Source organism: Sus scrofa, chromosome 15, assembly GCF_000003025.6.
Source record: "Sus scrofa isolate TJ Tabasco breed Duroc chromosome 15, Sscrofa11.1, whole genome shotgun sequence".
NCBI lineage: Eukaryota > Metazoa > Chordata > Mammalia > Artiodactyla > Suidae > Sus > Sus scrofa.
Window position 1 is genome coordinate 108,598,275 of NC_010457.5, and position 22,223 is coordinate 108,620,497.

A 22,223-nucleotide genomic window follows, 5' to 3' on the forward strand; every position below is an offset into this window, starting at 1 on the left:
GGATATATATATATATATATAGTATATATATATAGTATATATATATATAGTATACATACATACCTTATTTCAAAAGAAAAATCTTTAAGGAGTTGTTTGGGGGAAAACAGTTTAACTTTTGAAAAAAAAAAGAAGGTGGCAAAAAAAAAAAAAAAAGAAGGTGGTATTTCTTTACAGTACCCTTTTCAGCTTTTTTGCAGAAGGAATAATTTTGTTTAAATAGAGTCCCATCCCGTTGTGGTGCAGCAGAAACAAATCCAACTAGGAACCATGAGGTTAAAGTTTGATCCCTGGCCTTACTCAGTGAGCTAAGGATGCAGCATTACTGTGAACTATGGTGTACGTTGCAGATGCGGTTTAGATTTGGCTTGCTGTGCCTCTGGTGTAGGCTGGTAGCTGTAGCTTCAATTAGACCCCTAACCTGGTGCCCTGCATATGCCACAAGTGTGGCCCTTAAAAAAAAAAAAAAAAGTGCAATAACAGATCGAACCCAATGAAGTGTGCCAGACCTTCACTTAATCAAATATTTTGACTTGTTGCAAAAGCAACAGTGACAATCGTCATCACCAGTGCTTTAGAAGTACCTATTGTATGCCAAACAGTCTTCCATTCTTGACTTATACAAATTTTATAGATGAGAGACCGAGGAAGTTTAATAACTCAAAAATTAGTGGCAGAGTCGGGGGTGGGGTGGAAGTTGAGATGTTTCACAGCCTGTCTGCTTCATCACCCATTACTAATCACTACTCTCTAGACTGTTTTATTCTTTTTTTAATTTATTTTTTATTATTATTTTTAATAGTTATTTCCCCAATACAATTTTTTCTACTGTGCAGCATGTTGATCCAGTTACACATACATGTACACATTCTATTTTTGCACATTATCCGGCTCCATCATAAGTGACTAGACATAGTTCCCAGTGCTACTCAGCAAGATCTCATTGCTAATCCATTACAAAGGCAGTAGTTTGTATCTGTTAACCCCAAGCTCCCCAACCACCCTACTCCCCCACCCCTTGGCAACCACAAGTCTGTTCTCCAAGTCCCTGAGTTTCTTTTCTGGGGAAAGGTTCATTTGTGCCTTATATTAGATTCCAGATATAAGTGATATCATATGGTATTTGTCTTTCTCTTTCTGACTTACTTCAGGATGAGAGTCTCTAGTTCCATCCATGTTGCTGCAAATGGCATTATGTCATTCTATTTTATGGCTGAGTAGTATTCCATTGTGTGTGTATACCACATCTTCCTAATCCAATCGTCCGTTGATGGACATTTGGGTTGTTTCCATGTCCTGGCTATTGTGAATAGTGCTGCAATGAACATGCGGGTGCATGTGTCTTTTCTAAGGAAAGTTTTGTCTGGATATATGCCCAAGAGTGGGATTACTGGGTCATATGGTAGTTCTATGTATAGTTTTCTAAGGTATTTCCATACTGATCTCCGTAGTGGTTGTACCAGTTTATATTCCCACCAACAGTGCAGGAGGCTTCCCTTTCTCCACACCTTCTCCAGCATTTGTTATTTGTGGACTTATTAATGATGACCATTCTGACTGGTGTGAGGTGGTACCGCATAGTAGCTTTGATTTGCATTTCTCTAATAATCAGTGATGTTGAGCATTTTTTTCATGTGTTTGTTGACCATCCGAACATCTTCCTTGGAGAAATGTCTATTCAGGTCTTTTGCCCATTTTCCATTGGGTGGTTAGCTTTTTTGCTGTTGAGTTGTATAAGTTGCTTGTATATTCTAGAGATTAAGTTTTATTCTCTATCATCCTAATCACTTGCCTTGCAGGGAACCAACATCACTTCTCAGAGAACATCAGTTCTCACAGGGCAGAGGCAAGAATACCCGATTGCGTCAGAAAACAGGTCCACCTCCAAACAATCCTGTGGGAAGGACTTTGGGTTTTACAGTGTGTCAAAATGGGACATTCTACCTAGAAGGCTAGGGAAGTGTTTTAAGGTTTCTCAGTGTTTTAAGACTCTCTTGCAGAGGTATCTCCCACTTTGACAGTAGCTCTCTATTGCCCCTCTCACCACCTGTTTCGTGCTCACAGGAAAAATGGTGGTAGAATTCCTTCAAATCTTTAGTTTGGGTCTGTTGTGTCCATTCTCTTCAAAACACTATGTTTTTCTGGATGGCGGGAAGCAGTGAATGTATCTGGAGATTGGCGGAGCCAGAAAACATGGCCCTGAAATTTCCCTCCACTCTGTATAGGGAAGGCTTCCAGGACAAGACAAGCCAATCCTTTACTTGGGAACAGATAAATCTTCAAAAATGTCACAGCATCTTAAGAAAGATTATTTCAGTGATATTTCTTTAGTAGACTTTTCAGGAAAATTTGGGCACATGGAACTTTAAGAATATTATTACACCACTCTGAAAATAACTTTTAGCATATAAGATCCCTCTTTGATAACATTTGCTATCATTTATTCTGAGAAATTTGTGACTGTCAAGTTCATGTCTCTGATGGGAAGATCGATAAGTTTATCTGGATCTTAGAGAACATGGTCACTAAACACAGAAGTCCTAAGTTAAAAAAAAATATACAGCCTTGCTGTTAAAGTTTGGGAAAAGATTTATTTCTTGGCATTTACAACTAACCGTAACTGGCCTGGATGTATTGAAAAGTCATGTTCATATTAGTTCTGTAGATACTCAAAATGGCACAAGCAAATGCTCAAATTTGGACACAGTCACCTTGTGGCTTATAACATGTGATATTCAGAAATCACTTTCAGCCAACTGCTTAAAATCAACCACAGCCAATGTCATATCAGCTACAGGTGAAAATGTAAGAAGTCATCACTTTTGGGGATGACTTCATTGGGATAGAGTGACTGAGATTTTGATTTTGATTAATTACTCACTTTATATTATCCCTTCAAAGAGACTCTACCTTTAGTGGGAGCCTAGTCCCCTCCCCCCCGCAAAAAAAAATATATATATATATATAATTTGTGTAACTGGTTAGGTTAAAAATAAACATTGATTCTTCCCATTCTGAAAAGTAAAGAATTTCCAATGCAACACCAACCTAAGCTGGAACTGATGAGGGCAGGGAGGAAGGAAGATTGAACGTGACAATTCATTGTATTCACATATGATCTTTATGTGACAAAACACTTTATTCCAAGTGTTCTGTTGACATTTAGTGCTGATGCCATCAGGTGACATAATAAATCTCTTATAACCAGGAACCTTGACCTTCCCCCTTAGGAGCTTTGGACATGTAAAGGAAATGTGAACCCTAGACAAAGTCCCTTTCACTTGGAGATTCAATTCAGACAGTTCAGTGCACCTGTAAGTCCTTGTAAGGATTTTCCTGATTTCAGATTCTCCTCTCTAACATCAGCCTTTTTGTCCACTACTATATCCTATTTACTCCCCAGAAATAAGTAAGAAAGTTGTTTTCAAGCCTGAAAATCCCTGAATCCACATTTACAACCAAGACTCAATTGCCCTTTCTCCTTTCAGTTTTGCTGTATACTTCATCCAGCAGAGCTGGGTTATAATTTTGGCTGACATTAGTTGACACTTCTAATTTGTGACTTCTATTTATGTAAAGTGAATTAATTACTGGCTCTATTAATCCTGCAAAACCCATGAATCCTTGATGTTTGGTTTGCTTAGAATGAGTAACAGTGTATTTGTTCCTCCTCAAATATGACTTCTTGCTGAGCTTTAGATGAGCTCCTTTTAGATAACATGCCTTATATCTTGGACGATTTATTCACTTTCATGTTCCCCGGAATTTACTGTTAATGGTTGACGTGAATACTTAACAGTTTGGGCTCTAATATAATCTCCTGAATGGCAATTAATAAATAAAAGATGGTTACCATTGTTGACAGAGGAACTAGGCTTTCTCTGTTAGTTTTCATCTTTGTGTTTTCACCAAACTTCATGTCAGATCCCTAGGGGTTGATTGTGTAAAATGTTTTCTGTAAACTCCAAAGCTTTTGCTGTTGCTTTAGTACCCCCAAGCCTCTATGTTGCTTTTTGTTTCCTTGTCAAAAATGATCTTAATCAATTTCTGTTTCTTCCACTTACCTTCCTTCCTAGGACTATAAGAAACAGGCCTCTTTCTGGATTTAGTAGCTATGTATTCTTACTATTTATAATTAGCCAGTGGCACCTGACATTTGTCCCTGAAATTTCTTATAATTTTTTTTTGCTTAGTCCCATCTCTGTTGCATTTATTACTGATACACTGTTGCCTATAAAATGCAATGTTTATTGTCATCACATATTTTGTTCAAAGTGCAAAATTGCCTCCAGGAAGTTAATGATGAAACTATAAAACAATGTCTAGTTTTGCATTTTTGTCTGCTTGACTGGTCTCAGGGCTAATCTAGACTAATGGTTTTAGTTGGGAGATGAGGAAATTAGGGGCCATTTTAAGTAGCTTGACCATAATCAAGTAACAGGCAGAGGACAATTATAACTTTATATAGTACAAGGCAGAAAAGGCAGTTAGGCTAACTGACGACAGTTCCCAGTTCTGATGTTTAAGTATGTATCTTTAGCCAAGGAATTTCATTATTCTGTTTCCTCATCTGTAAATTGGGAACAATACTGACTGTGGAGCAACAATGAGGATTGTAGTAAGTTAATGTAGGTAAGGCATTTAAAATAGGGCTAAGCACTCCCTACATTGTTACTTATTAGTATTATGGTCATTCTTTTGACTTATACTATATTCGCAACGTATCGGAGACTGTGTTTTTTTAACTTTATGCGCTTTATGCTTGTCTATATAGGCCTTATACCTTTGTTATACTTTGTATTTACCTACAAGGAATACTTGTAGTAATACCTACAAGTATTTTGTTAAGCAGCTAGTTATAATGTTCATGGTGGCAACATTAGTAGAAGCAGAAATAGTGATCACAGTAAGAAAAGATAGTGCCATTTCCTGAGGCTTACATGCTAAGCATTGAAGTAGGTGCTTTATGTACACAGCCCTTAATATGTACCCAATCTATAGCTATTGAAAAACTGAAAAGTATTTCATTTCCAGAAATGCAACTGTAGCCCCTTCATGACAATAATCTCCTTCGTAACTAGAGGGGATCATGAGCTTTGACCCTGGTGGAAAAGAGCCCCCCCTGGAATTCCTTCCATCTTTAAAATAATCCTTGTGCTGCTGGTATTTATATAGCCTAATCCTGTTGCAGACAACCAGGAGCCTGGCTGTGGGTGGGAATGGAGGTCAAGGCATGGGTGAAAGGGGGCAGGTAACTGGGCAAGAGAAACTGTGCAAATGAAAAAGAATGTATATATGTACGTGTGACTCGGTCACCTTGCAGTACAGGAGAAAGTTGACAGAACACTGTAAACCAGCTATGATGGAAAAAAAAATCATTACATAAATAAATAAATAAAAATCAAAAGTCTACACATAAAAAAAAATACCTAGCAGAGCACAAATTATTAAATTTCACCTAAGTGTTTTTTTTTTTTTTGGGGGGGGTGGAAATCTTATGTCATACGAAGAAAGTGGCTTCTTTTCCAGATACCCAAATAGAAATGCATTTTGTACAATAAGCATCGACACAGAAAACTTGTTTTCTTTCTTGCTTTGCTTTGTGGACTAAATAAATTGCATTTGCTGTACAGTAACAACACAATGGGGTAAGGTAAAGTGTTTAACCACAAATGTTACAGTCATCTACAATGCTCTTTGATTTTTGTGTATAATACATTGCTTAATAATTATAAAAACAATGGTGCAAACTGTTACATTTGGAATGGATGGGCAAAGGGGTCCTACTGTACAGCAAAGGCCTCTGTGTATGCCTGGGTCCCTTTGCTGTACAACAGAAATTGAAGAAACATTGTAAATCAACTATACTTTGGTTTCGAAAACTTTAAAAATAAAGAAATGATGGAAATAATAAAAAACTACAATATTTGGAAGTGCTTGGGATAGGAACTGTGCGAGAAGCAGTCAGCATGTTAGGTGCTCTGTGTGTATGTGTGTGTGCATATACACACTCTCATACGTATAATCTCTACAGACTTCTCTAGCCTTTCACATTCGTGTATGTATGTACATGTGCACGTATATGCACATGCATATTTATTTCTATGCAGAACATGTATCATCATTTTAAATCTTCCAACAATTTTCCAGAAAAGGAACTAAGTCTCAGCAAACTCAAAGTACTTGCTCAAAGTCACAAAAAGTGGCAAAGCTGAGATTTAATGCTGAGTCCCACCCACTTAACCTGCTACTTTTGGAAAGAGAACAGCAAGCCTTCCCACTGTACTGTGCTGCCTCCTTAGGAGAAGGTTGACCTTTGCCCGTTTTTCCTCCCCCAGAATCTCCAGGCAAAGATTTTGGACCCACTCTGGGTTTGAAAAAATCCAGCTCCTTGGAGAGCCTGCAGACAGCTGTTGCCGAGGTCAGGAAGAACGAACTTCCCTTCCACCGGCCCCGGACCCACATGGTCCGAGGTCGAGGCTGCAACGAGAGCTTCCGAGCTGCCATTGACAAATCTTATGACGGACCAGAGGAATTTGAAGCTGGTAGGGCAACATGCTTCCTTAAATGGTTTCTTCTTCTCCTTATTATCTGCGAATCGTAGGCAAGAATGGGTGCTTAACTACAGAGAAAAATGATTTAAGGATCGCAATTATATTTTTAATATTAAAAGTAATTCATTTTCCTGATATGTTTTGCCCTTTGGCTTAACGAACATGGAATTGGAGAACGCAATATGCAATTTATTTTACAGCGCCACCACTAAAAAAATGTTCTCCTTCAATTTCCTACCAGGACCAACTGTCATTTACCCTTAGGGTAGCGGTACTAAGTATGCATTTCTTGACATTCTTATTCAAGTCATTAGATGCAGCCTTGACCTGAGGACTGACTGCATTAATTGGGTAGAAGCAGTTGGGTTATAGTTGTACGCAAAAACTTCTCCTGGAAATAAACTCAGCCTGTTTGTTTCCCACCATGTAGGCTTTCTGAGTTGATCAAGGTTAACGAGCTGCTTTCAGAGACATCAGTGTTTCAGGACATATCAAACATTTTATATTACGGGCTAAGCAACCAGAGTCTCCCACCCCAACAGCAAACTTTGCTGGAAGTAACCAGATTTAGGCAGTTGTTGCTTCAAAATGTATGCATGGTCACTGGGAGGGTAGAATTCCAGAGTGCTTTTATTCATTCTCCTGTATTTTACATTTTAATTTTTCCTGGGATCCTAACAGTAAGTGCCCCTGATCATGTGTACTGATATATTTTTTTTTTCTCTGTGCAGATGGTCTATCTGATAAGAGCTCTCACTCTGGCCAAGGAGCTCTGAATTGTGAATTGGCACCTCAGGGGAGCTCTGAGCTAGAGAATGTGGAAAATAAAGCCAGGAAAATCAAAAAAACAAAAGAAAAGGAGAAGAAGAAGGAGAAGGGCAAATTGAAAGTCAAGGAGAAGAAGCAGAAAGAGGGAAATGAAGATCCAGAAAGAAAAATAAAGAGGAAGGGATTTGGTGCCATGCTGAGGTAGGGATGTGCTCTGAAAGCAAAGCTGGGTTGGTTTGGTTTGGTTTTGTTTCTCCTGGTGAAATTGCTTATTTGTATACACTCAAAAAAAAAAAAAAAAAAAAAAAAAAAAAAAAAGCTTTTCTTCCTCAGCTAGATGCTAAAATCTAAACTGGTAACTGTGCCTGTTTCTTTTCTGCAGAGGCAGAAGGAACCTTCTTGGTTGGCTCCTGAGCTCATGGTGATGACAGGAAGCTGTCATAACTCTCTGTCAAAGAAAGGCCAATGCTTGGTAGAGGCATGGGCAGTGCCCATAGGCCTTGGCACTAAGGCATTACGTGGGAAAAGAAAATGCTTCTTCTGTCAGCACAGGGAAAGCAGGAAGTGAGGGTGTCCTCAGCTGTGACCTCTAGAAGCCCCCCTTTGAACGACAGAAGACAGGGTAGACGAACCACAATCCCTCTCCCACCCCACCCCCTGTGGTTCCAGGTGTGCTCATGGCTGGGTCTGTGGGCACATTCGTTGGCACCTGCAGAGCCAGTGTGGTGTGGTATGGTGTGGTGGAGACGTCCTTGCATCTGGAATCAGGCAGCCTTAGTTTAGTCCATGACCCTCCGCTCAGGAGCTGTTGGGCTCCACGCACATGACTTAACTTCCCTGAGTCTTGGTGTCCTCACTTTGAAAATGAGGCTAGTATACCTGCAGTCTAACTCAACCAGATGGTGAGACAAGATGTCATAGGCAGTCCGTCCGCTGACCATCGAAAACCTTCAAATAGACTCTGTTGATGCTGTCACAATGTCCCTGATTTGATGACATGTCAGTTTTCTGGCTGATGGCTTTCTGGTCACTTCTGGGTATTAAAACAACCTCTTTGTCAGGGGCTAAAAATCTACCATCTCGTACCAATCACCACCTTCTTCTTCCCTGCCCCTCATGCCTCCACCCCATGGAGGGCCCTGCAGTGTGATGGAGGCAGGATTTCACCTTCTCCTGTTTCTCTGAAACCAGGAGAAGGGAAGGGCTTTATTAAAATAAAGAGTTTGGCTTAACCGGTGTATCTGGTATAGTCTGGTGGTCAGGGGCCCTTTATGGGCCACTTTTGTGGATTTTTCAGAGAACTTGTTCCCGCACCAATCACTGGTATAGGAGATTTATTTTTCCACTGATTCCTAGGACCCTCTAATTTCAGATAGCATAACCCTGAAGTCTCCTTACCCCAGATGGTAGACTTCTTGGAAGATGTTGGTTCAAGGTGGCTTTAGTCTAACTTCCTTCTAGAGCATCTGTCTGGCTCACTAGAATGCTGAACTCTCGCCCCTCCACGTGATGGAAATGTAGCCTGTTCCCGCTGCTCCCCTTTCTCCTCACCTGCAATATAGCCCCCAACCAGGCTGGTGTCTTCAGATCATCAAGCAAACAGGTACAAAGGGGGATGCAAGTCTCCTTTTGCATAATTGCCTCCAGATTCTCCAAGGGGTTTTCTTGTTGCATCCTCACTTAAGTTTTTTGGTAGTGAGAGGGGAAATCGCCTCTTTCCATTACCTATTCCACTCCTGTAATTCCCCATCACAGGAAATCTGCCTCTCAATATCTACCCTTCTATTCAGTGGGCTGAAGGTGAGTGGGAGGTGATAGTGGATGGGCCAGTTTGGTACCTCTTATTAAACCATTAGGTGATATCTTTCTTAGGAAAGCTGGGGGCCATTTGCCATCACGTGTTCTCAGTTTGGGATCTTCCACTGAAATTTTAGATAGAAATGGAAACTCCCACTCCATATTCATATCTGTTATTCATATAAGAACCCCCCCTCTCCTCCCGTGTGTGTATATATAGTTATATATACACAGACATGTATATATATATATATATGTGTGTGTGTGTGTGCACTCAGACATATATATAATCTATATATATCCACTAACATATAATATCTCTATATGTAGATATACATCTAGATATATCTATATCTATATAGATGGATATATATGACTATATATATGGATAGATCTATCTATCTATAGATAGATAGATACAGATATCACTTTGCAAGTACAAAGAGAGATTTAAGGACACAAATAGTATTAACACCAGTGGACAGATTTCCCATAAACATAAATTTGTTTTTCCTGGTAGTCTTTGTAGACTCTGTATTTCCATTTGCCATTTTAAATTTTAAACTTGCCCTTATTCTGGGGAACTATTATGATCACTAAAATTTATGAGCTAGGCATCCCGATAATAACAATGGCATACAATAATGCCAGCTGCAATATATTCAGATGAGAATTGCCTTTGAATTTATGAAGTTCAGGGGTTAAAAATGCAGGCTCTGTGTAAGTCTGATACCAGCCCTGGCCTCTCTACTGTCCATCTAGGTAACATTGGGCAAATTATTTAATCTCTTTCTGTATCAACTTGAAATGGGAATATCAATAGAATCTACCATCATTAGGAGAATTAGAGTTGCTTGATTACATCTAACTTGCTTAGAACAGTGCCTGGCAAGTAACAAACATTCAGTCAATGTTAATTATTGTGGTACACAGAATAAACGGCCTTCCTAAAGATGTCCATGTCCCAACCTTCAGTACCTGGGAATAAGTCATATTGCATGGCAAAGGAGAATTAAGTTTGCAAGTGGAATTTAAGGTTGACCTTAAGATAAGGTGATTATCCTGAACTTCCCCCAGTGGACCAAACACCATACAAGGTACCTTGAAAATCGAAGAGGGAGATGTGACTATGGAGGAAAGATAGAGAAATGCAGTATATGACTGGAGGGACCATGAGCCAAAGAGTGTGTGCAGCCTCTAGAAGGTGGAAAAGGGAAAGAAATAGATTCTCTCTGAAAAGTTTCTAGAAAGGAATGCAGTCTGCCAGCTCCTAATTTCAGCCCATTTCTATTATTTACACCTGTTAAGTTCATGTTAATTTTTTGTAGCATCGATAGAAAACCATTTGGCTTTATCACAATTAATTAATACTTCTACCATATCAGAGTAATTTATAAGGGCAAAAACTTCTCTTTAAGGTGTTAAAGAAGAAAATGATAAAGATTTAACTAGAGTAGTCTGTAAATGTAAAAACTATTAGAGCTTCACATATCCCATTTTCTAGAATATTGTTAGATTAAGCCTTAACTTTATATTTTATTTCAGATGATTTGACTTGGCAGGTTCATACTCAATTGCCCAGAGTATACAGCTGGCTCTTCCTGTTGTTGTCCAATAGTTCTGTATTTTCCCCTGGTAGAAATCACAAGTCCTGGATCCTTGAGACATCTAGCAACTCTGATTTTGTTTCTTTCTACTATTTTAGCAAAATTAAGATCCAAAAGGTGGTGTTTTATCTCCGATGTAAAAATAGCAACTGTTTTCTGTAGCCTTTTGCATCTGAGTTTGTGAGCATATTGGAGATGCTGCTCCATGCACATTTCAACAACAAAGAAGACAAAGGCTGTTACCATTAGCCGACAGATTTTACTTTAGTTCTCATCTGCTGCTCAGATGCTATTGACTTAGTTTCTTATTTAAAAAAAGATTGATTGCTCTAAGGATCTCTAGGAGTTAATGTGTGCTCTAAATATGTATTATTTTTTCCACTATCTGCCTTTCACAGAAACTCTTTTGAACATAGGGCTTAAATGTAGGTTGCACAGTTGTACCATGGACAGTGGTGCTTAGCCAAGGGTGTGAGCGGGGACTGAAGTTTTGCCTCTCTCTCTTTCACCATGCTATACATCATGGAAATAAAAATGTGTTAGCCTTGGCTTTGCTCTTGCTTGTGAAACGCTATGTGTCAGGTGCTTTTCTGATATTTGCCAGTCCCTTTGTGTTAATGGCATGTAGTAGCACAGCTTAGCTCAGTTAATTTAACCTACTCCCAATCCTTTTGAAAAATTCTGGGGGAATCTCATTAATTCATACCTTTACATGTGCTGTCTGGTTCTAGTATGCATATGCTTTGCTGATTTCAGAATTACCTCCTTGCAGATTCAACTACAGCTTTTTCACGGGGTGTGATTTATTGTAGAAAAATATGCAGCTTGAGAATCTACCAACTTCAGTAGTTTCCCTGTATCATTTGTTTACCTGCTATTGAAAGAGAATTTTAGAGGTTCAAGATGTCTGCATTTTTCTATGATGTGTTTCCTATACTCTCCATGGCACTACCCTGCAGAAAAAACCACCGGTGGCTCCATGCAGCCAAAGGGTAAAGTTCAAATCCCCTCCATAAACAACTCTCTGGCTATCAGTCCCACACCGCCTTCCTGGGGTCTATTAGATGGTTTCTAAGTCCTGAAGAAATATCCTTTGGCTAAGAAAATCTTGCCCTGTCTAGAGCGGAAAATCCAAAAGGCAGTTCTTTATTTCTTAATTGTTTAATAACCTTGTTAATCCATACAGTCTTTGAACGGAATTCTGTCACAGATTTGTGTTTAAAATCCATTCCTTTATATCATAGTCTCTATTATCTCTTGATCACTCACTTCCAAAGTCTCCGGACTCTCAGCTTGTTCTAGACCCTAAATGGAAAGGCTTGATGTCAATCAAGTACCTTTTTCTATACCTTTGGTATGATTAGGTACAAGAAGAAATTTGCCCAGACACTCCTTTTTGATGGATTAACAAAGAACAAAGCGTAAAGCCTGTCAATTGGAATTTCACTTCTGTTTTTTAATATTTTTTGCCCATGGAGTTCCCGTCGTGGCACAGTTTTTAATGAATCCGACTAGGAACCATGAGGTTGCAGGTTTGATCCCTGGCCTCGCTCAGTAGGTTAAAGATCCAGCATTGCCGAGAGGTGTGGTGTAGGTTGCAGATGCGGCTCGGATCCCAAGTTGCTATGGCTCTGGTGTAGGCCAGCAGCTACAGTTCCAACTGATAACCCCTAGCCTGAAAACCTCCATATGCCGTGGGAACAGCCCTAGGAAAGACTATATATATATATATAATTTTTTTTGCCCATGTTCATTGGGTTAGTAATATACATTGAATGCCTTCTCTTTGCCAAGCATGTTCATTTTTATTCTTCTTTTATGTAACACCATTTATTAGAGGCCTGCCTTGCCTCAGTCACTATTCTAAGCACTGGGAAGACGGCAATAAAGCCCCTACTCTAATGGTACTTAAAAAAAAAATCTTAACAGAAGGAAAAACAAAGATTTTTGAATCTCTCATGGTGAGTTTCAACCAGAAACAAGCACAATATGACAAAACAGGTAAACAACCTGTAACAGTGAATTTCCCAGGGAGTGGTGGGATGGTTGCCTAGGAAACGACTAAGGGGAATCAACAGTCAGTTTTTGTGGTGCTGAGCAAGACCTCCTGGTCCTGCTCTTGTGGAATTTACATTCCAGTGAGGGAGTGAGAATAAACAACTCACTCAAAATAGTGGAGATTATTCCGGGCTGTAGCAGGTGCTGAGAAGAAGGTAAAATCAGAAGAGATGGTGTCCTGTCACCTTCAGTAACTGTCCACCAACCTAACAGAGTGTGCGCCTGCCCAGACTACCCTGAATTTTTAGCAGATACTTTATCAGAACTTAACACACTGAAGTACTAATGCCAAATCTCTTTATGCTTGCCTTCCCCCCGCCCCTGCTTTTTTGTAGTATATGAATATGGGGAGGTTATATTTATAAACCAATTTCACATAAAGCTATAACAAAAAGCTAACACATATTGTGTCTGTTTTAGTATGTAAAGCCCTATCATACCTGAAGAAAACATTTTGAAGACACATGGTCTATAATCTAAATGTTGAACCTGACTTGTAGATGAACTCTGTTCACCCCAGCCCGTCAGTTGAATATTTTTTATTATTTCTTCTTATCTCAGCTAGTGCAGGTATACCTCAGGATAACTGGTTCAGTTTCTACATCAAAAAACCTAAATCGTAAACCCTTTGATGAGGGCATTTTTGGAAATCCAGAGGCATTAACTTTTTTTGGGGGGTGCATGCTGCAGGGGTAGCATATGGAAGTTCCCAGGGTAGGAGTCAAATTGGAGGTGCAGCCTATGCCACAGCCACAGCAATGCCAGATTTGAGCCACGTCTGCAACCTACACCACAGCTCACAGCAATGTCGGATCCTTAACCCACTGAGTGAGGCCAGGGATCAAACCCACATTCTCATGGATACTAATCAGGTTTGTTTCCACTGAGCTACAACGGGAACTCCCAGAGGCATCGACTTTTTATTTCTAAGTTTTGCAAATACTAAAACATCTATATTTCATTTATTTCATACTAAAATATACTACAAGCATGCTTCATTTTTATTGTGCTTCACTTTATTTTGGTTTGCATATATTTTTTTTTAATTGAAGGTTTGTGGCAACCCTGCCTTGAGCAAGTCTATTGGTGCCATTTTTCCAAGAGCATTTCCTCACTTCATGACTTTGTGTCACATTTTAATAATTCTTGCAATAGTTCAAACTTTTTCAGTATTATTATATTTGTTATGGTGATCTGTGATTAGTGGCTTTGACTATTGCAAAAAGATTACACAACTCACTGAAGGCTCAGAGGATAGTTAACATACTTTAGCAATAAAGTATTTTTAATTAAGGTATGTACATGGTTTTTTAGACATATTGCTATTGCACATTTAATGGACTGCAGTATAATGTAAACCTAACTTTTATATGCACTGGAAAACCAAAAAATGTGTGTGACTTGTTTTATTGCAATATCACTGCCATAGTCTGGAACTAAACCCACAAATACATGCCTATATATATATATCTTATTGAAGCTAGGGCAACGCTATGTAATGACATCTGCTATGAATTATTTAAAAAGAACACTCCCACACACACACACACACACACACACACACACACACACATACACACACACCCTTGTCCACCATCACCACCCCCACAAACAGCAACACAGACATCACCACCACCAAATTAACTCTTAACCAAGTTGAAAATCTGCCCCTTATAAGCTCCATGGCCTTCATTAATCCCTTTGAGTCTTAGTCTGCTCATCAGTAAATTAGGGATAAAAACACATCCTCTCTGAGTTGTTGTGAGGTTAAAGAGTTTCTATGAGCAAAGCTATCAGTATGGTGCCTGGCTGTGTACACTTCCCTTCTTGTCTTTCCTCAAGGCTCCACCTCAGTCAGCCAACCAGCAGACGTTGCCTTTGACTTAGAGCCCACTAAATTTCTGCTTTTGTTTTTAATTTTTCCTCTAATTGCTATTATATATTTCAGCCGGACATGCTGTCTTTAGCCTGGCCAATTTTTCATAATAAACTATAAGAATTAATGATAAAACTAAAACCATTCATTTATATTTTGTAAGCTTTGGGTCACCCCTTTCTAAAGGTAACCATGAACTGTTTTCAAAGGTCATTTCATCTCTCGGGGGAATAGCAAAACTTTCTATTGCTAAATACAAATAGAAAATGGACTCAGGGAATTCCCAATGTGGTTCAGTGGAAACATATCTGACTAATATCCATGAGGATGCAAGTTTGATCTCTAGCCTCGCTCAGTGGCTCAGGGATCCGGTGTTGCCCTGAGCTGTGGTGTAGGTCACAGACATGGTTTGGATCCTATGTTGCTGTGGCTGTGGTATAGGCCAGCAGCCATAGCTCTGATTTGACTCCTAGATGGGAACTTCCATATGAGGCAGATGTGGCCCTAAAAAGCAAAAAAAAAAAAAAAAGAGAGAGAGGGAGAGAAGAAAGTGGACTCAAACAGAGAATGTTTTGTGTTTTCTTTTCTTTTTCTTTTTTTTTTTTCTCCTTCCTATATTTTGGGTCAGAATGGACTTGAGATTGTTCATGCATGGCTCAGTTATTTCATTGGACAGCCTTGGACGTTGTCTTATAATACATTACCCCCAAAGAGACATTTTGACTCGATTTTTAAATTAGGTTAGATCGACTGAACCCTTACATCTCTAGGGAGCATGACATATCTGTCATTTACTTCTCCTCCTTCCCTTGATCCCAAAGTGGCTATTACAGGTCTCAAGCCCAGTGAGTGTAATGCGGCCGTGCCCGTCGTTACCTCTTTCTAGTTGTAAGATATCTGGTTATCCCTTCAACTTTATGGGTATGAAGGGTAACCTTGCTAATGTAGCCAGGCCAGTGAAATTTTAACAGTCATTTCCCCAAAGGCAAAAGGCCAACAAGCTGGCGTTAAGGTGTTGGGTTTCATGAAGTAGCGGCCAGTTTGAAACATGAAATTTCAGATGAGAAATGAAAGCTACAGTAGGTCAAAGTTCATAACTCAGCTTCATGCTGGCTATAGAAATACACAGAAAACACAGAGCCTTGCAGATCAGGGTAAAATGGCTGCATATATCGAGTTTAAGAGAAATATATGAAGGTGGCAAAAATAAATAAATTCTCATGTCAAAGGCTACTACTGGTGCAGCCATCCATCCTCTTTCATAGCTGTTTATGACTGTAGAAGAAAAGAAATAGAAGCTGAAAGCACACTGGAATTTAGTTAGGCTCATTTGGTAACTCTGAATTTTCTCACCTCACAGTCCATCTTAAATTATTTACTTTCTCTTTCACAGCATGAGCCATGAATATTTTGTTTCTTCGTTTTGTTAATTTGCCAATTTTCCTTTGAGCTAAGTGCCCTAGCAATTTTAATTTTTCATTTGAGTTGGGAAGAGCAATGACCCTTTTTTTTTCCTTATTACTATCACAGGCCTGGACTCAGAATGCTACTTTTTATGACCAGCAGTGTTGAGCCCATAATGGAATTGCAAAGTAGAGAGTGTAATATACCGATATTGACTTCCATTAAACCCAGTGGTGTGATCGCTGATAATATTTATATATTTATGTATTATACACCCTAGCTTTTGTTCGTTTGCAACTAAGCACCAGAGGGGAAAATTAGCATCATAATATGAATAGATTGTGAACAGGAGACTGCAAAGAATTGGAGAGGGAGCCTCTGTGAATAGGGCAAGTGATATAAAATGATGGAGAGAGATGCAAGTACAGTAACTAAAAAGTATAAATTAAATTTGGATCAAACAAATTTAGGGTTGCTTGGTTGACATTTATTTCTTAACTAAAAGAAGATCTAGAGACAGATGGGTTACTCCTCTGATAGGCTGAGTGCAAAGACAAATGAGCTGCTACAGTGCCCAGCATGCAGAGTTTGTTTGGTGTCTGACTTTAATAATTTTTTTTTCAGCTGTCAAGCACGTCTGTGAATGTTTATCGTCCCTTTTTTGGGGAAGGGCGGGGAGTGTTCATAGAAGGGTGAGGGGCATGGATGGAGTTAATTAGTATAAAAATGTACGGGTAGCTTGTTTTCAAAATCATTCTAACGGCTGATTGCTGTTCATCGTCTTCCCTCCCATGTAAGCTGATTCCTAAGTAGCTCTGTTTGTGGCTTTCCAAAGCAAGATGATTTTCTCATACTTATCACAATAAAAAATGATCACGGAGAATGTCAACGGAAAGGCTATTTGTTTAATTAGGATTCTCTTCTCTTCTTAATATGTGTGCACAGCTTCCATTAACGTTAATGTGAATTACGAAAGAGTGCTGAAGAAGAAGAGACCCCTATACCTCATTCCTTTCCTTGGATAATGAGGCTTAGATTTGTTAACAGATCAGAACAAAAGTCCAGTGGGAAAAAAAAAATTGGCTTAACTTTTAAAGAAATTGCTATGCTGAAAAGAACTTTCACAAGCACTAAAGTGGAAAATACACGTTAATAAATAAACTTCATTAGCATCTAAGGTGAAACATCATCATTTAAGATGCTGGATTAATAAAATGCAAAGGGCTTCCTAATGGACGCATTTGCATACTCATATTAAATAACTAATAAAACATATTAACAACAGTTTTATTCATATATATAAACACTCATAAGTTCCTAGTTGAGACTGTATTTGCCTAATTTGCTTTGTGCCATGTCCAGCACAATGTCATGTCCTTGTAGGATGTTTACTTAATACTATTAGATAATGACATGTATAGATTTAATAATTTGCTTAAAGGAAAAATGGAATTAGTTCTTTATTTAGCACCTTTTATCTGAGAACTTGAATGTAATTTACTAACATCCATCTTCCAGATGCATGGGAGATGAATGCAGCAAATAGCAGCTTTACTTTGCAGATAATAAAGGATGAAAAGTGAAGTGAAACAGGCTGCCTAGGAGACAGATTTGAACTGATAACAATACTAAGACCACTCTTGATCATTGCTACTATTGTATTAGCATCTAAAAGTGTGTTGACACCATAATTCTGTGTATACTTTCATACACCCATAATTCTTTATTTTTGCCATTCATTGAGTTTTTCGAAGTCAGTGCATAAAACAGCAACTTAATAACATGCGATGCTTAGTGGAAAAGACTTGAACTTTTGGCATAATAACTGTACCTGTTTTCTTCATAGAATAAGAGGCTACCCAGAAGAATTAAAAACAGGTATAGTAGATATGCAAATGGAAAAATGGATATGAGATATACAGACATTATTGGACTGCACGTCTAGAACTATTATCTCACCCATGCTAAATAACAGCCACTAGGATTTTGGAAGCAATCCAATTTTGTTTCTCCAGCTAGCTGCCGGTCATTTCTGCACGGTGGCCCTGCCTCACCCTCAGCTTCAACATGTCCAAAATCTAATTTATCATTCACCCACCCAAGTCACAAGCTCATCCTGACTTCCCTGACTCTGTTTGAGGCACTGCCAGGAATCCCATGACATCCGGGATGCCTCCCTCTTCCCATTTCCAGCAGCCAGCAATCCTGTTGATACTTGCAAAATGCTGTCTTCTACATCTGGGCCTTTTTTTTTTTTTCTCCTTTCCATTCCCACTGCCATAGTCCAGTCACATTTTTTGTTATGTATGACTAGATTGTTCCCATAGACTCATAACCGATTTGCCTGCTTTCTTCCTTTTTTCATTCCAGTTCATCCTAGGCATAGCTGCTAATCATTCATTCATTCAGTTATCAGTGATTTAATGAACACCTTATGCCCTCAAATGCAATCTAGCACAGTGGCAAAGAGAAGATCCTCTAGAGTCATTCTGTTTAGGTTCAAATCACCAGTCTTTCAAATCTTTGAGCAACTACCAGTAATTCTGTACTTTGATTTCCTCTTTTGTAAAATTGGAGCAATAATAGCATCTACCCAATAGATTTGCTTTAGGAATAAACCAGATGATATATGAAAACCTGACACATAGTATGTTCTTAAAAGATAATCAGGAAATTCCCATTGTGGCTCAGCAGTAAAGAACCCAACTAGTGTCCTTGAGGACACGGGTTCGATCCCTGGCCTCACTCAGTGGGTTAATGATCTGGCATTGCTGTGAGCTGTGGTGTAGGTAGCAGACATAGCTCAGATCCTGTGTTGCCATGGCTGTGGCATAGGCCAGCAGCTGCAGCTCCAATTCGACCCCTAGCCTTGGAACTTCCATATGCTGTGGGTGTGCCCTAACAAAAAAGCACCCCCCCCCCAAAAAAAACATGATCTATTAGTAGTTTTCTGCTGTGGGGGCTGAGATGATTCCCAATTACTTAATAGTTCCCCAGAATCCAGCTGGACTCTAGAGGAGACATCTATGGAGCTTGCTAAATTTATAGATCACTGGTCCTTATCATTAGATAGTCTGGTTCCTCAGGTCTAAGCTAGGGCCTGGGAATCTCTAGATGATTCTGTTGCATCTAGTCCCAGGAACCTCCATTTGGGAACTCCTAACTTATACAAATAAAGTAATTTAGCTTGGCATTCAATACTCTCCCTGTTGTTTTTCCAATTACTTTTTCTATCATTGTTTTTTACTGTTTCTTTCTACAAACTCAAAGTCTAGCCAGATTACTCACTATTATCCAAAACAAGCTTTGTAAAGCCTTGGGTTTGTGCTTTCTCTTGGAATGACCTCCCTTCCTTCTCCCAGAGTCCTGAACCCACCTTCAGCCTCTTCTCCTTTGTGATTCCTTCTTTGACTTGCATGTCTCTCTCATCAAAACTCTTAGCGCTCCATCCAGTCTGCTCCTGTAGTACTACCCACAGGGTTTCAGCTTGGGTTTTACATGTCTGTCTCGTGTCTTCAGTGGGATTGTAAATTCCTTTAAGCAAAGGGACTTCCTCACAATGCTTGTCACAGTGTTGGCCTTTAATAAGCTTTTGCTGACTGACTGGTTTATAAGGTGTGCTAATTGGGGTAGACTTATTTGGATATTAATGTGTTGTGCCCTTTAGTCATTCTAGATAATGGTATTGAAAATAATGAAAACAGTGGAAGTGGTTCAGAAATAAGAGAGAGGGTAAACTGCATTGGACGTTAATTTTTTTTTTCTTTTTTTTAATTTCTGCTGGAAGAAAAGGTTGAAAGATGAGTTAACTGGTAATAGTAACCAGCTGTTCACCATCTCCACTGAGGACAGGGCTAGAGAAATGGGCCATGATCACTATTAAAAAAAAAATGAGGTTAGATATAAAAAAGAAGATGGTTGTTAAGCACTGTAATGAGGTTTATGAATAGGTTGTGGAATTGACCTCCCTGAAGTACTTTAACAGTAGGAAAGATGAATATCCCTCTAAAATGATATGAAAAAATTTACCAATCATTTCATTACTTTAGTATCTATTAAATGCTACTCTGGGGAAACGCAGAAAAAGATATACAACATGAACCCTTTACTTTAACTTACTATCTAATTAAGATGACCCATAAATATGAAATTATTGCCAATGAATATAGGGTTTAAAATTAGGAACCAAATCATGAGGTTAGGACCATTAGTTGTGGTTAGAATTCAGATGTGTGACCTCCAACCTCTCACTACTTCTTCATCCCCCCCAAAAAAACCCAACCCAGGCCTTTTCTAAATAAATGGATTTTCAGTATCTTTTTCCAGACTTATTTTCTAGGTCGGATGGAGCAATCCTTAATCTTTTTTGAAATAATTTGTTCAATATCATTGAGCAAGCAACTGCTAAGTATAAAACATGTGGAAAGTATGCCACCAATCTTTTATTTCTTTTTTTCTCTAATACTTGAATGAATATTTGTATTTATATAGCAAATATTAATTGTTTGTCTAATAAGTGGTGTTTTCAGTTTGGACACAACCTAGGAAACGAGTCAGATATGTTCTCTTGGTATATGCACCTTTTCCTTAAAATGAGGTAGGGCTTTATTAAAGTGACATAAAATTTGCTCAGCTCCTTTTAAATAACCAGAATATCTCTGAATCCCATAACACTATGGCTAAACCTTTGAAATATACTTAGTAAAAATATTGAAAGTGAGATATCATAATATCTAAAATTAGCTATGTAACTGCCTTCCTGAATAGAAGTTTTTCTGTGCCTGGAAGACACGAACTTTTTATACACTTGCAATATGTGTATAAATTATCATTGTGGTCATCAACTACTTGGCCACTGGCTGAAAATAATTATAGCATACATGAGTCTGTAGACATAAATAGGTAAGTGTTGGCATCTGAAAAGCCAGTTTTGCAAGGTGAAGTGGCACTGAATTGAAGGAAATAGCCCAAGACTATAAACCTTCAAGTTGCCAAAATAGGAAATCAAATTAGAGGCAGAATGAAAAATTTGGACTTTAAATGGATTCATCCTCAGTGTGCCCTTTGGTTGCATTGGCATGACCAGCTCTTCCCAGTTCAAATACTGAAAAACCCAATTTTAAGCAAATCAGGACAGTGGGTCACCCTGGTTCATATTGCCAATTCAATCTGTTTGCTTCCCTCCCTCCCTCCCCACCCTTTGATGATATATCACTATATAGTCATCAAAATTCTTCATAGAATAAAATGAAAATAGAAAGTAATTTTACTTTTAATGCCACCCAGTTGAAACATTTATACTACAAATTGAAAAACCATATGAAAGAGTGGAAACTACAAAAGAAAACTTGAGTGATCTCTTCTGTTATCTTAGTTTGTTGTGTTTGCCTGTACCTGAGCTCTCTGGTCTCCCAGGGCATACACAAGCTTTCTTAGTATCTGAAAAAAAGCCATGTAGCTCCAGAAATCAAAGTCAAAATGTCTCAGCAGAGAATGGCTAAAAGCAGCATCCCACATGGCAACAAAAGAATTCTTTAAAATATTATGTAATTCCAAACTCGAGAATGCTGAAGGCTGCATTGACCAGAAATAACATTTTGTGACTCTGATTGCAGACAAAATCACCAGTGAACAGTAAAAACCCTAATTCTGGGGCTTTTGGTATTAGTTCCTCCCATTGATAGGTTTCTTCTCCCCCAGGGACTGTAATTTTCCACTTTAAATTTGAACTCAAGTCAATGTATAGTAGAAAATCAATATTATAGATTTGTTCTGCTTTCCTTTTGCCTCCTGGAATTTTCAAAGTATGTGAAGGAACAGCTTTTATGATGAAGATGGACTGTAAAATGAAAGGGACGGCTTTGACCAATTTTCTAGACCTTTGACCAAGACACTCCATGCCAGTCTACTGATGCTGTCTCTTCCATGTTTCTGCCATGTCTTTGCTTTCCCTCTACCAGGGTGTTTAATGTCCAGAGTGATATGATCATTGACCCACTTTTGTAAAGATTCTTTGGCAAGTTAATTGGAAATTGCTATCAGAATATTTCCCCATGTATTCTACCTTCTTCCCTTAATTAGGTTTTACTATTTTTAATTGCAACTTCTTTCCCTACGTTGCAATTTGAGGAGAGGAAGGTAGGGGGGAAGAAACTCACT

The 22,223-nt window shown here is 38.7% G+C and overlaps 1 protein-coding gene across 6 annotated transcripts in view; it reads left to right on the forward strand.

Moving 5' to 3' along the window:
- The window catches only part of PARD3B (par-3 family cell polarity regulator beta), a 1,031,031-nt gene that overhangs the window by 715,818 nt on the left and 292,990 nt on the right, over window positions 1-22,223 (forward strand). For all 6 annotated transcript variants that reach the window (XM_021075042.1, XM_021075045.1, XM_021075043.1 and 3 more), the window contains 2 exons: window positions 6,339-6,545; window positions 7,286-7,523. In XM_021075042.1, the coding sequence (XP_020930701.1) occupies window positions 6,339-6,545; window positions 7,286-7,523 (445 nt within the window). The remainder of the gene's footprint in view (window positions 1-6,338; window positions 6,546-7,285; window positions 7,524-22,223) is intronic.